Raw genomic sequence first — 14445 nt, forward strand, 5'->3', positions numbered from 1 at the left:
TCTTCAAAGCCATCAGAGCAGCATCTTCAAATCTCTCTCTAACTTCTGCGTTTATTGTTACATCTTCTCTGACTTTGACCATCCTGTCACCCTTTAAGGACCCTTATTGTTATATTGGACCCACCTGAATAATCCAAGATACTGTCTCCTCTCAGAGTCCTTAACTTAACCTCATCTGCAAGTTCCCTTTTGCTATGTAAATAACAAATTTGAAGGTTCTGGAAATCAGGACATGGCTGTCTTTGGGGAGGCATCATTCAGTCTACCACAGATTCCTATTTTTATCAATGACTTCATTACTATATTATTTTGGTCCTGATATTTTCCAGATTTGGCTAGTGCAAGCCCTTTCAAGTTGGCTTCTTTCAAGTGTCTTTGTGACATACCCTATTCTTTTTTGAATGCTGCCTTATTTTATGTTACAACAAAATATTTTTTCCTCAGTTTGTTACTACTCTTCCCTGGCTATGAAATTAGTCATTTCTCTGAGGAGCCCTGGTTTTCTTTACTGGGAAATGGCATTACAGACTAAGATAGGGCACTAAGTGTGCTCTTCTCTTCTGGGACATCTTAGCTTCTAGCCCTTCCAAGAAGCAGTTAGGAAATATATGCATGTATATGCATTGTGATGGCCTGAATGTGTCCTCAAACTTCATATATTGAAACTTAATCCCCAATGTCATATTATTAAGAGGTGGGGCCTTCAGAAGATGATTAGATCATGAGGGTTCCCCTCTCATGAATGGAATTTGTGTCCTTTAAAAGAACTTGAGGGAGTTGTTTTGGCCTTTGTACTTCTTCTGCCACGTGAAGACACAGCTAAAGGATGCCCTTTTGGAAGCAGCCCTCACCAGACATTGAACCTGCTGGCCCCATGATCTTGGACTTCCCAGCCTGCTAAACTGTGAGAAACACATTTCTATTATTAAATTACCCAGTCTAAGGCATTTGTTATAGCAGCCTGAGTAGACTAACACATATGCATATGAACACACATACATACCGTATAGTCACAGATGGTTTGGCCCTCCATATTCACAGGTTCCACATCCTTGGATTCAACCAACAGCAGATAAAACATATTTGAAAAAAAATGAAAAGTGATAATACAACAATAAAAAATAATACAAATTTAAAAAATAGAGTATAACAACTATTAGCTGGCACTTACATTGCATTAGGTATTATAAGTCACCTAGAGATGATTGAAGGTATATGGGAGGTTGTGTGTAGTTTATATGCAAATACTAATGCCATTTTATATAAAGGACTTAAGGATTCCTGGATTTTGATATAGGGAAAGGGATCCTGGAACCAATCTGTCTCAGATACTGAGGCCCAACTATACTCAGCATTCCTTGTGTGAACCTAAACTTCTCATCCCCCAAGTCAGATTGTCTGCCCTATCTCCTCCTCCTTTTCTCTCTAAGCCCTGTTCAAAAGTAATTTCTGTGAGACTCCCCTCTACCCACCCAACAGAGTATGTCCCTCCCTGCTCTGGGGTCCATAGCTTTCTATACCTCCCTCCATAACAGCCCCTATGATGCTCCTACTCAATTACGTGTTGACACATTGTTCTCTCCCTGGAGCCAGTCCCCTGTGGATACTGAGGGACAGCTATACGTACTTACATACACGTGCCTATATGTATACACATATATATTTGAAATCATGAGTTCACAATGCTATCTTCGTATCCAGTCTCCTACACAGTTCTTTCTTGCCTTTGCCCGTTCTATATTTGTGTGTCCCTTTGTAGAAGTTTTGGCTTCAGCATCATCCGCACATTTTCTTGTTTGCTTAATCCTGTAATACATTTAAAATTGTTATGGAATTGCTTCACTGAAACCAATACCAAAACAAACCAAGTGAGGTCACGATTTGTTTGCTGAATTTCTTGCTTTCCCAACCTCTTCTCATCTCCAAGCAACACTGGGAGTATATAGTCAATACTGTGTTCATAAGGTACTTGGATTAGCTCCCTTCCCCACTTTTGGTGTGGTTATAATATTCGTTTGAAGTATGGTTGATTTGTCTCCGTTCGCTTTCAATTTTAGGTTTTCTTTTTCTCCTTCCTCTTTTGTTGCTTTTAATTTTTAAAATATGTAGAACATGGGTGTGCTTCCAAAAAAGTCAAAACTATGGAAAAAGATATATTCAGAGCAGTGCCACTCCCTTCCCTGAAATATATATCCCTTCTACTCCGTTGCCATTCTATCATACTCTCCTCACCCTTGTAGATAAACAACTTCATTGTTTTCTGATTTGTCCTTTTAATATTTCTTTCTGTAAAGAGAGTATATGTTTTCTTATTTTTCCTTCTTATACCGTAAGTAACATACTATATATGTTCTTTTGCATTTTGCCTTTTCCTTTAATAATGAGTGTTAGAAATTACTCCATATCAGTTCTTAGAGATTTTTCTCACTCCTTATTAAAACAAGTTTAGTATTCCACCAATGTTTGGCCCACTAGGTAGTTGCTTAATATTTGTAATTATAAGCAATAAATAACCTTGTTCATATTTAGTTTCCTATTGTTGTAGGTGTATCTTCGGGGTAAATTGTGATTTACCAGTTTAATCACTAGAAGGGTGATTTTGGGATAAAAGAGTAAATGCACTTGTGCTTTTGTTAGATACTGCCAGAATCCCTTATGTAGGCTTTTACCATTTTTCTGTCTCACCAGCAATGTATGAGAATGCCTGTTTCGACACAGTCTTCCCAATAGTGTGTTACCAACCTAACATAACCGTGGGAATTCCTTAACATTTTTATAGCTATTTAATATTGGAAAGAAGATTTAAACAAAGCATCATCTTGGGCAACAATAACTTTAAGAACAAGTAAAATAAGATTTAGTGATGCAAGTGTTATTTATGAATTTCAAATGCGTTTACTATTGTTTAGCATGTACTATTGTCCCAGAGCTGTCTTAGCATTCCTAAGCTATAGACATTCATTTCATTTGGGACATGTCATTGAGAATCATTAACATGCAGAGAAACTGATACACAGAGAAGCTAATGTGCACATATATTCACACATTTAAAAAAAAATGGGTGGGGGTCTTAGTTTTTGAGCAAAGAAATAAAAGTCACCAGACTTGGGAATTTCCATTTTCAAAAAGTTCGGTAGGTCTTTGCTTTCAGAACACGTTGTCAAATGAACTTTAGCACAAGTGAATGTCTTTAAGAAATCAATATTACTAGTATTAATTATTAAAATTCCTTGGATTATTCCATATAAGTGTATTATCCCTACACTAAAATAAATAATGAGTGATGGAATTTTATAATAGAGATCGCTGGTACAGAGGAGCTTGATTAGGGTGCAATGGCATTTATTTTAATACCATTAAATATATATTACATATGTCATTAAATATGCAGCATATAGTAGTATATATAAATATGTATATGTATAAATTCTGTGGAAGATTCTGGAAGGGCAGAACATTGGTGAGCATGTTATTGAACTCCACAGCAGCAAAGAGGTACTCATTGTCCACTGTCTCAGTGATTCAGTCTTTTTTTAATAAGGTGACCCCGTACCAGTGAGCAAAGCTATGCCCATTCAAAGGTTTAGAACATGTTTGCTGTCATATACTGTGTCAGATTTTGTTGTCATGGTTTTCTCACTATGAATTAGAAGTGATTTGATAAAGATAATTTTTAGGGCTTTGTCCTTTTTTTTTTTGTTGTTCTTTATTGTCTTGCTGCATTGTTGCTGTTTGGTGTTGGGTTGTCATTAAAGTGAACAATTTTAATTTGACTTCTCAAAATGCAGATTGCGGTTCATCATGTATCAGACTGCACTCTCCAAACATCCTGTATGTAACATGATTAATCAATAAGTGTAGTATTAACTCATTCTTTGTGTTGGTGTGTTATCGGGTTTGAAATTTCTCAGGTCCTAAGACAATTTAGCCACTACTTTAGTTAAAAATCAATGGATGTTAAAGGAAATGAATAAATAGATAATACTGTTTAAAAGGATATTTGGAAGAGAGAATTTCCCATCTTTGGGGGAGGTATTGTTAGTGGTGGCAAATCCGTATGGGTCTGCAACAGTTTCAGTTCTTGCCTCCTCAGAAGAAGGAATTCGACTCATGGACATAGGCAGACTCGAGGCAAGTTTTAGAGCAGGAGTGAAAGTTTATTTAAAAGTTTTGTAGCAGGAACAAAAGGAAGTAAAGTAAGAAAACTTGGAAGAGGGCCAAGTGGGCAACTTAAGAGATTCAAGTTTGTGGTTAAGAGATTCAAGTTTGTGGTTTGACCTTGGACTTGGGATTTTATACGTTGGCATGCTTCCAGGGTCTGCATCCCTTTTCCCCTGATGCTTCCCTTTTCCCCTGGTGCTTCCCTTGGGGCGGGTTGTCCACATGTGCAGTGGCCTCCAGAACTTGGGAGGGGCCGCATGTGTGCTGTGTTTACTGGAGTTGTACACATGCTCACTTGAGGCCGTTCTTCCCTTACCGCTAGAATGTTCGCAGAAGGTCATATACCAGTTAAACTCTGCCATTTTGCCTCTTAGTGCACATGCTTGAGCCCAGTCACCTAACTCCTTAGATCTTATCAGGAAGCTTCTGATCACCAGTTTCAGGTGTTTCTATCTAGGGAGACTGCCTTTCCCTAGCACTGACTGTGACCAGTAATTTTAGACAGTTAACAACCGCCTATCACCTGATGTCGCCTGATGTTCCTGGTTGGGGTCAGGGGCCCTCTCCTGCCCTGCTCATGTCTGCTTGACTACCTGCTGTAACATTATGAGCTTGGATTATGAGGGAAGAACCTCCCTTTTGCATATAGGTGCTCTGTCCTGGAAAGGTGGTCTGGTTGAAGACAGAAAAGCTGTTACCTGGAAACATATGCCTGGCCTTTCTATAGCTATGAGGCCATGAATGGTCTGTATTGAGTTTCTGTTTCTTTTGTAGGCAAGATTGGGGAGTGGCCTAGAACCCTGGATGAAGAAAGGGGATGGGGGTAGCAGAATAGCTAAAATTTGTCTGCATAAGAAATAAAAATGTATTGGTTGGTGGGAGAGTTAAGAAAAGAGGAAAGGAGGCAGAAACAACAAGGAGGGCTGCCTAGAAGCCAAAAAGTTAGGCAGCGGGACAGGAGCCCAGAGCTTGTGAAGGAAAAAGGCCTGTGAGAAAAGTTAAAGTTGCAAGTGATTGAAGATGATTAAAAACAGATATACTTCAATTTTAAATTGTTGGTGTTGCTGCTATAAACCCTCCATTACTCCAGACTCTCAATAAAGTCTGGTATACATACCAAGAATTTGTGAGTCTTCTAAATGTAATTATTAAAAAGGGCTATGTTCCATGACTTACACTGGTGGGTAGAAATCAACAAAGACAACCAAATGAGAAAAAACAGACTGTTTTTTCAGAGTTGCTATAGCAAAGAAGTTGACCAACATCACTAGCATTTGGCAGAGACTTAAAGGCAAGGAGGGGAGTGGGAGACGGAAGACTTCAGGTGTGCCCTGATTGGAGGCTATTGGCAGGGGAAATTGGAAGTGGGCTCATTAGAAGCAGGATATCCTATGTGATTGGTTCGGGGAATATTTTTGGCTTTCTCTAGTCGGCCCTAAGTTGGAAGAGTACAAAAAATACTGAAGCTGACAGTCATTGACTAAATCCTAACCATCCCAGTCTAATTGCTACCGAGGTTGTGGTTTTGGCTTCCCTGCTGGTTCCTGTAGAGGTTGTGGGTTAGAGTTCTATTGTCATATATTGTCATATATAGTCTGGCTCCCACCAGTATATTCAGTCTCCCAGAAGCAAATAGCAGGCAGGAGAAGGTAAAAAGCAGATAAGTGAGGTAGAAACTCAGAGTTGGCAGTGAATCATGGGAAAGTAAAGAAGCCTCTGCAAATTCCCAGAAATCTTGGAAAGGACACTAAATTGCTTAATAGCACGCAAGGCTGACGGTTTTATTTGAAACTTAAAGTTTAGGGTGACCTCAGCTGATAACTAGGATACAAAAGCAAATTAGGTTTTGTTTTGTTCTAAAGAAATTGACATTCTGTACCATAAACAAATACTTTTGTAAGTTCAAATCTTTTAAAAAATACCTTCTTTATACTAAAAAATAGTATGAATAGAGTTATAGCAGTGATGTAAAAAGTGGCCCCAAGAAAACTTTTTAGCTATCTGATTTGCTCATATATTCTTAGTAAGGGCCTTAGATAAACCATCTATTTGTTTGTTTGTGTGTTTATTCATTTTTTAGGGATGGGGTTCCACTATGTTGCTCAGGCTGTTCTCAAACTCCTGGGCTCAAGCGATTCTCCCACCTCGGCCTCCTAAGTAGCTGAGTCTACAGGTGTGAGCCACTATGCTTGGCTATACCATCTTTGAGAATGTAGTGAGCCAGATTCAGGTCCTACTCTGAATAACTCTCTCATGTAGAGAATTCCCATATATGTCTGTTTCTAGAGTCTGTATTCTGTTCCATTGATCGTATCTAGCCCTGTGCTTATAGCATTTTATTTCCATCATAGTAAATGTGGACACCTGTTAGAGTTAGGCATCCTTTTCCCAAGCTTTCTTGGACGTTTTCTTTTATTCTTTTTGTTGTTGTTAAGATGGAATCTTGCTCTGTCGCCCAGGTTGGAGTGCAGTGGCACAATCTCAGCTCATTGCAACCTCCGCCTCCCAGGTTCAAGTGATTCTTGCCCCTCAGCCTCCCGAGTAGCTGGAATTATAGGCGCTTGCCACCATGCCTGGCTAAGTTTTGCATTTTCAGTAGAGATAAGGTTTCATCATGTTGTCCAGGCTGGTCTCGAACTCCCGACCTCAAGTGATTTGCCCAACTCAGCCTCCCCAAGTGGCTTCCAGGCGTGAGCTACTGCACCTAGCCAGTTCTCTGTTCTTCTTGATCTGCTTTCCATGTATATTACAGAGTCCATATGAGGAGTTCCTGAAAACCTTGTTAGATTTTTTTTGTGTGTTGGAATTATAGATTAATTTTCAGAGAATTGGCCTCTCTGAGTCTTCTTATTAAAAACTGCGTTTTACCTTCATTTATTCACTTCTCTAACGTTCTTGCTTTCTTTATATAGATGTGCGTTGCTGACCTATAATTTTCCTTATCTCTGAAGAATTTCTTTAAATATTTCTTACAAGGCAAGTCTGCTGGTGAAAAATTTCTTCAAGTTTTGTCTGTGAGAAAGCCTTCATTTCTCCTTCAATTTTGAGGGATAATTTCATTGTATACAGAATTGTAGGTGGGTGGCTTTATTCTCTTAGCACTTTGAACATTTCATTCCAGCATGATGTGTCAGGCGAACTGAACTTAGGTAAATGGACCTTTAGTGTGAAGTTTTATGTTTATAAAAGGCCAGGAGGTAGGCTGTATTGGTTGTTTGTGGTAGTTGTAGGTTTCAGAGACTAAAATTTCCTCTAGTAACCGAGTTGTTTTCTCTCCTGTTGTCTTTGGGTTTCCCTAAGAACTCTGTCTTAAATACCACCTGTGTCAGTTGTAAGTCTGTGTTACTGTACTGAAGCCGTGTTGATGTTGTGGTAAGGTGTTGGGGGAAGGGATGTATTGTATAGTTCTGTGATTAGGTCTTACTCTTTTAGTGAGCCTGAGTACCTAAGGCTGTGACCTTCACAAGTGCTTTACAGCGCCCCCAGCCTCCCACTGTAGGTGAGACAAGAAGGCTAGAGGGGCCTGGAGTTGGGCATTTCCATTGCCCTGGGGAGTTAAGTTCTGCTAAAACCCCATTAAGTTAGGCTGTTGTAAAATAGCTTCCCCGAGTCCAGACCTTTGTTAAACAATGCTCTGGGCATGTTTCAAAATGGTTAAATTTCTCCTTCCCCTACTGAAGTACCAGGAGATTTTTTCTCCAAGTTCACCCGCAAAAATGGTGTTGGTGGGGAGCTCCTGACGGTAACACTTGCAGAAGCATGGGGGCTCTCCTAAGGCTGGGCCTCTGGGAGTTTTTAATCTCTCAGACTAGTCCATGCTCAATCTCCAACAGTTTCAGTCAATCACCCTTGATGTTGTTGTTGTGGTTGCTTTCTCCAGCGGCGGTTCCTGCTCCTGGTAAGCGTGATTTTCTGAATTTGCTTGTCCCTCCAGTTTTGAGGATGGTGGTTTCCCTATGACTTCAATTCTTTGACCTATATAAGAAAAGTTGTTGATTTTTAGTTTGTTTAGCTTTTTCTTTGTTGTATGGTTGGTTGTGATGATTTCCAGACTCTTTACATGTTAGTCTAGAACCCAGAAGTCCATCAACGACTATAGTACCTATAAATATATTCATATGCGTATACACACACATATATGCACACATACATTTATATCCATATATATATTCTTGCTAAGATCACAATATTCCTGTTGTAATGGAATTTTTTTGAATTATGTTATTCATTTGGTTGTTGTAGGTACATATAAATGTTACTGACCATGGTCCTTGGGCTTTCAGTGCAATAGAAATTGACATGAGGCTAAAAGAGTTTTCCCATACAAGGCTTCATTGGAGCTTATGCCTGGGCATAAAGGAAGCATCATGAGACAGAATTCCCAGACAAACTCTTTGAAGAGCTGGTTGGAAATTTTTATTAGGCAAGACATAGAAATTAATAAATAGGGTAGGGTATGCAGTCTGGGCTGGGCAAAGAACGTAAAGGGTAGGGTATACAGGTCAACACAACTGCTTATGATGTTTATCTTGAGAAATGGGCCACCTGGTTGTCTGGCCAATGACAACAAGGCTGTCATTCCTTCCTGAGGTGGAACACTCTACAACTTTGGTTTATTTTGGATCTCCTAAGGCCAGTTCTTGGAATTCCTTAAGTAAAAGGCATGGTTAAACATTATGGGAGCATAGAAGAACAATAGAGTATGACTAAAGCCTTGGGATTAGTGGGTAAGACATCAGTGAGGTAGTGGTGTGGGTTTTGTGATCAGTGGGAATGTATTAAAGAATGCTCTGGTGAGGGTGAGCTGAAGCCAAGCCCCATTCCTGCTGTCTCATTCCCTGCTGAGAAATTTCACCTTCTTTATGCTTAAGGAGAAAGGGCTGAAGATCTCATCTTCGGAAGCTACTTCCTGCTGAACAAGTTATTGTCCTTGCCTAACCTTTTAGGGCAAGCAGTTTTTGTACGATTCAGAATCACCTCAAAGGTAGCTCAGAGAAAGGAAAATTCAAGACAGGAAGTCAGAAGCTGTTCATGGAGGGGAAAATAATAAATGGCAAAGGTCACACAAATACAAAACCAGAAAGGACTCATTCCCTATGCCAGGTATTGAACCCAGGCAGCCATTGTGAAAACGCACAGCCTTAGCCACTGAGCTACCGCATGAGGCAGTGGTCTTCCCAGAAGGAAACTCGAGTAGCCATTTTCAAGCTTGCAAGGAATTTCACCTGCTCAAGATAATTTGTAAGGCTAGCCATGACACTCTTATGCATCCTTCTTTTTAATTTAAACCTTTTAAAAATTGTTGAGAATAAGAAAAGTGCTTTTCCTTTAATGATGTACTTAGTTTCAATAGCGACTCAATCCAAAAACCCTTTAAAGCTCAGATGGTAATTTTTCAGGTTTTTATAATATAAGCAAGTGGTATTTCTAGAGAGGGGGTAGAGGAGGCATCTCCATGGTCTCCAAGAATTTACTGTCTAAAATAGATTTAAGATGGCAAAAGATGACAAAAGCCCCTTGGGGTGGGACCTTTTAAGACAGAACTCATCTCCAAGGGCTTTTGACACATTTGGGACAAAGAATGTTTGCTTGTGTCTCAGACTCCAGGTTCTTTCAGACCGGCTACCTGACATGAGCCTCGGAATTCCCACCTTCTGGATGCTAGATAGCAAGGAAAGAACCCCCCATGGTCATAAGGTCAAGCTCCCAAAGACAGAAAATAAAATGAAAGGGAAACCTCATCCAGTTTTTGTTTCAAGGACCTGCAGCCATGTTTGTAACTGACGAGTCTGCCAAACAGCAGGCTTATAGGGGTCATAGGCCTTGAGACAAATAATTATCTTTACCATTTCACTCAACTGGTTTGCACAGAAAAGCAGGCCAGAAGCCTGGCTGGTAAGAAATCCTTAACCTTTTGCTGGCATGCCAGGTTTCTGGGTTCCCTTTCTGTGTAGCTTCTGGAAGAGCAAAGCAGCTTTTATTGACTCTGCTCACTGCAGCATAGCTGTAGGGGCCAAGCTGCATTACAAGAGAAAGTCATCTTTTGTCCATTTTATGGAGGAACCAGGAAAGCCTCTTATCTTTGCAAGATGCCACCCAACAGTCTGCATGGGGGAATCAGATGTCAAATGAAACACACAAGAAGGAAAAATGGATCAGGACGGGAGTGACACAAACTCAGGACCCATGTGCTGTCAGTCCTCTCTTCACAAAGATAGCACCCAGCGTTTGTTGCAGGCTTGAATAGACAGACGACAAAGTCCACAGCCTTCCCTTTCCCACAAGGCGTGGCAAAGGGAGGGAATGTACTTAAAGAAAATTACAGAGCCCAGTGCCAGACAGAGTTTCCTACCAGCTGAACTGAATGACCGTTCTGGCCTGTGCTGCATGGGTGTCTATTGAGGTTGAACCAGTGCCACATGGGTGTCTATTGAGGTTGAACCAGTGCCACACGGGTGTCTACTGAGGCTGAACCAGTGCCACACGGGTGTCTATTTAGGCTGAAACAATGAAGGTAATGAAAAGTGAAGGAAGGGAAGGAGAAAGGAAGAAGAAAGAAAAAGAAAGACACAACAAATAGAAGACCAGGAGGGAAGGGAAAGCATTGTCTGGGGTGGGTTGTGAGGAATCTCAGGGAGGCTGGAGGAAGAACTCACCAGTCATAGCAGTGCTGAATCAAAACTTCAGGTGACTTCCTGTCAGCCATGAAGGGGTCACGTCCCGCTGTCCTGCTGGCTCACAAGCCTCCCTCCACAGAGGAGAAAAAAGCTCCCCATGTCTGGTGATCCCAGATAAGCCCTGAATGAATATGTTACTGACCATGAGTTCTTGGGCTCTTAATGCAATAGGACATGAGGCCGATGGAGTTCTCCCAGACAAGGCTTCATTGGAGCTTATGTCCGGCGATGAGGGAAGCAGCATGAGAGAGAGAGAGAGAGAGAGAGAGATCGAGATAGAGAGAGAGAGATCGAGATAGAGAGAGAGAGAGAGAGAGAGAGAGAGAGAGAGAGAGAGAGAATTCCCTGACTGACTCTCTGAAAAGAGCTGGTTGGGATTTTGTGTTAGGCAAAGCATGGAAATTGATACGAGGGGTAGGGTATGCATGCTGGACTGGGCAAAGCACATGGTGGGTAAGGTGTGCAGGGCAGCGTATGTGGTTACAATGGTCATCTTGAGTAATGGGCCACCTGGTGGTCTGGCCAGGAGCATCAAGGCTGCTATTCCTTCCTGAGGTGGGACACTCCACAACCTTGGTTTGATAGTTTGGATCTCCTAAGGCCAGTTCCTGGAATTCTTTAAGTAAAAGGCATGGTTAAACATTTTGAGAGCTCAGTGGAACAATATAGCATGACTAAAGCCTTGGGGTTAGCGGGTATGGCATCAGTGAGGTAGTGGTGTGGGTTTTGTGATCACTGGGAATGTATGAAAGAATGCTCTAGTAGGGATGAGCTGGAGCCAAGCCTCATTCCTACTCTGTCTCATAAATACTGTTGATTTTTCTGTATTCATTTTCTGACAAGCTTGCTTTTTTGACCATTTAATTGTTTTTAAATTTCTTGAGTTGGGCACTTAGATCATTTGTTTCAGTCTTACTCCTCTCGTGATATACACCACTATTCAACCTTTAAGATAGCTGTTGATCATGTTGGTAGTATTGATAGCAGCATATATTTCTCTCCTTTGCATAGTTTTTTCTTTAGACATAACTATAAGTTTGGAGTTCTCAAAATACCTTGGTGAAGCATGATATCTGTGCTTTGAGTGATGTGATGTGACATCACTTAGTGGAAGAGGGTGAACTAAACACCCCTGGTTCTTAGGGTCCTTGTAAAAATATTGAGATATACTATCACATAGAAATTTCCTATGTCAAGTGGAGATAGAACGGGTTAATACTAGTGGGCCACCAATCACGTATGGAGATTCTTGCCTCTGCAGGGCATTGTTTTGTTGGTATGGAGAGCAAGATATCATTTGGCGGTGCACAGATTCTCCTACTCTTTTATCAGTATAGGGAGAACAAGTACACAAACAATGGGAATTTTGTTTGTTGTCACTAAAATAGTTCATCAAATGAAACAGTAGTTTTCATCATTAGATGAGCGTAGGGATTCTTTCTTTTTTGGTATTTTGGAGGAAAATACTTGTCTTTTGGGGTTAAGTTTTAAACCATATTGATTGTTCTCCGATACAACTGGGAACTCGCAGAGGTGGTTTGTCTAGTGGATTTACATCTTTGGGGTCTATTTCTAAAAATAACCAAGACCTACTTGTCATAGTTATTTGATGTATTTGATAAAACATGGGGACTATGTGTCTCTTTTTTTCCCAACATTTTGATTGTTGTTTAGGTTAAACTTGAAGTAATGATCACCAGCTTATACATAACTAATCTGATGGTTTAATGCCAACCTGTGCCGACTAGATTTTGCATTATATTCGAAGTTCCTTTCATAGACCCTGAAGGTTTTGAGAAATTACTGTTTTGATTTTCGTAATGTCATTTTGACCTGAGGACTTTTTTAGAGTTAAATGAGCTTGGTGGTTTATTAAATGTCATGGAGAATTGAAATCCAGAATAAACTTAGCCATTGTTTTTTTTACTCCTTTGATTAGGGATTCTGTCTGTGGAAAAAATATAGATAGTGGTTGATATCAGTTTTGTGTTCATAGAGATTTGAACTAAGTCTTTTACATGTTTCCTTTTAGGTTGTTGATTATATCCTGCCACCCTTGGTGTCCTTGGTTCAAAGCCAAAATGGTAAGTGTGATGACACCAGCAAGAATTCCATTAGCTACACATTCTGTTTTCATTCTCTCTCTATGGAGTCACAATCTTGGCATTTTTTTTTCTTTCAAGTGGAGTGGAGACTCTTTAGCTTGCGGTTGCTCTCAGAAACCACATCTCTACTCGTGAACCAGGAGTTTGGGGATGGCAAGGAGAAGGCCAGTGTTGATTCTGACAGCAATCTTCTGGCTCTCATTCGAGATGTCTTACTTCCCCAGTAAGTATCATGCAGTTGTATTCATGCAGGGAAGTGTAGGCTACCCAGGAAGCTTCTGTCAAACAAGGTTCAGTGATGGGGTTGGGGTCTTGATGTCCTTATATTTATACACATATGCTTGTGTACTCATTGTAAAAAAAGTTTAGAGACAGATGCAGGAACTGTTAGACTGCAGAAGACCCAGAAGAATCTCAGTTCATCTTCGAAGACATCCATTTAAAGCTTAGTCTGTTTTCTGCCAGAAGCATGATTTTGAAGTTATGCAGATTTAAAGGTGTTCATGGCTCAAGGGGTGAGGGTTATGATTGAAGATCAATATTACAATCTCACCTTATAGTTGAGGGGACAGTGTCAATTTTATCAAAGCTAGTTCCAAAAAGTATATGCCATATGTCGATATTAAAGAAGATTTTGTGAAATTAAACGAATGCTAGATTGTATATCATGCATTAATATGCCTGCCTGATCATGGCTTTCTTCAGGGCCTCAACTGTAGTCTGGGTCGGTTTGGCAGGTTTATAAGAATGACAGCCTAACTTAGTGCTTCCCTCAACTGTTTCAACTTCTTGAGACCCGCTGTTCTCATTTAAAAAAAAAAAAAAAAAAGATCATAATAAACAAACCAGATGTAATTACATTCTGATTTTGGCCAATGTTAAGAGTTTGAACTCTCTCATATAATATTAGGTTCACATTAAAGAAAACCCAAATAACTGAAATTGCCAGTTGCTATAGATGAAGCACTCAACTACTCCAGTTGGTTGAGGAAGGTACCTCATTGTAAGTGTGTGGGTGTTCTGTGTCGACCCTTCCACTGTCTGGGGGAGCCTGTCTTGATTGACTGGAGCTTGATCTGTAATGGCTTGATTTCTAGGCCAGCCTCCTGTTTCTTTTTTCCTTTTTACACTTCTGCAGTTGGTTTCAGGGACAGCTCTGATAATTAATATGTACTGTAAGAATACTTTTGATGCCCAAAGTAAGACAATGATTTGAAACTTTGTCATGTGGAGTTTGCTCAGGGATAAAGTGTCAATAAGTAACTTTTCAGTTACGTTTGTTATATGTGAGTGTATGTCTGTGATCTGCACTTATGTGAATTCAATGAAAGATTATACCCTTCTTTAATGGGATTATTGTTTCTAGTGTATTTTGTGCTTCTAAAAGTGTTCATATATAGTTATATGCATCTTTCTGACAAGAAAATGCCTTAAATGTAGTTTTTATACAAAATATGGTATTTAAAGGATGTGTCTTGAGAGCTGGGTTCAGTGGCTCGTGC

General features: G+C 40.2%; 1 protein-coding gene across 10 annotated transcripts in view; it reads left to right on the top strand.

Moving 5' to 3' along the window:
* ULK4 (unc-51 like kinase 4) overlaps positions 1 to 14445 on the top strand; it is a 702682-nt gene that overhangs the window by 245123 nt on the left and 443114 nt on the right. For all 10 annotated transcript variants that reach the window (XR_012090659.1, XM_073010314.1, XM_073010313.1 and 7 more), the window contains 2 exons: positions 12871 to 12922; positions 13022 to 13166. Coding sequence is in view for 9 of the 10 variants with exons in the window: in XM_073010314.1 (XP_072866415.1) it covers positions 12871 to 12922; positions 13022 to 13166 (197 nt within the window). In the remaining variant the exon portion in view is untranslated. The remainder of the gene's footprint in view (positions 1 to 12870; positions 12923 to 13021; positions 13167 to 14445) is intronic.

Source organism: Chlorocebus sabaeus, chromosome 22 (assembly GCF_047675955.1).
Source record: "Chlorocebus sabaeus isolate Y175 chromosome 22, mChlSab1.0.hap1, whole genome shotgun sequence".
In the NCBI taxonomy this organism is placed as follows: domain Eukaryota; kingdom Metazoa; phylum Chordata; class Mammalia; order Primates; family Cercopithecidae; genus Chlorocebus; species Chlorocebus sabaeus.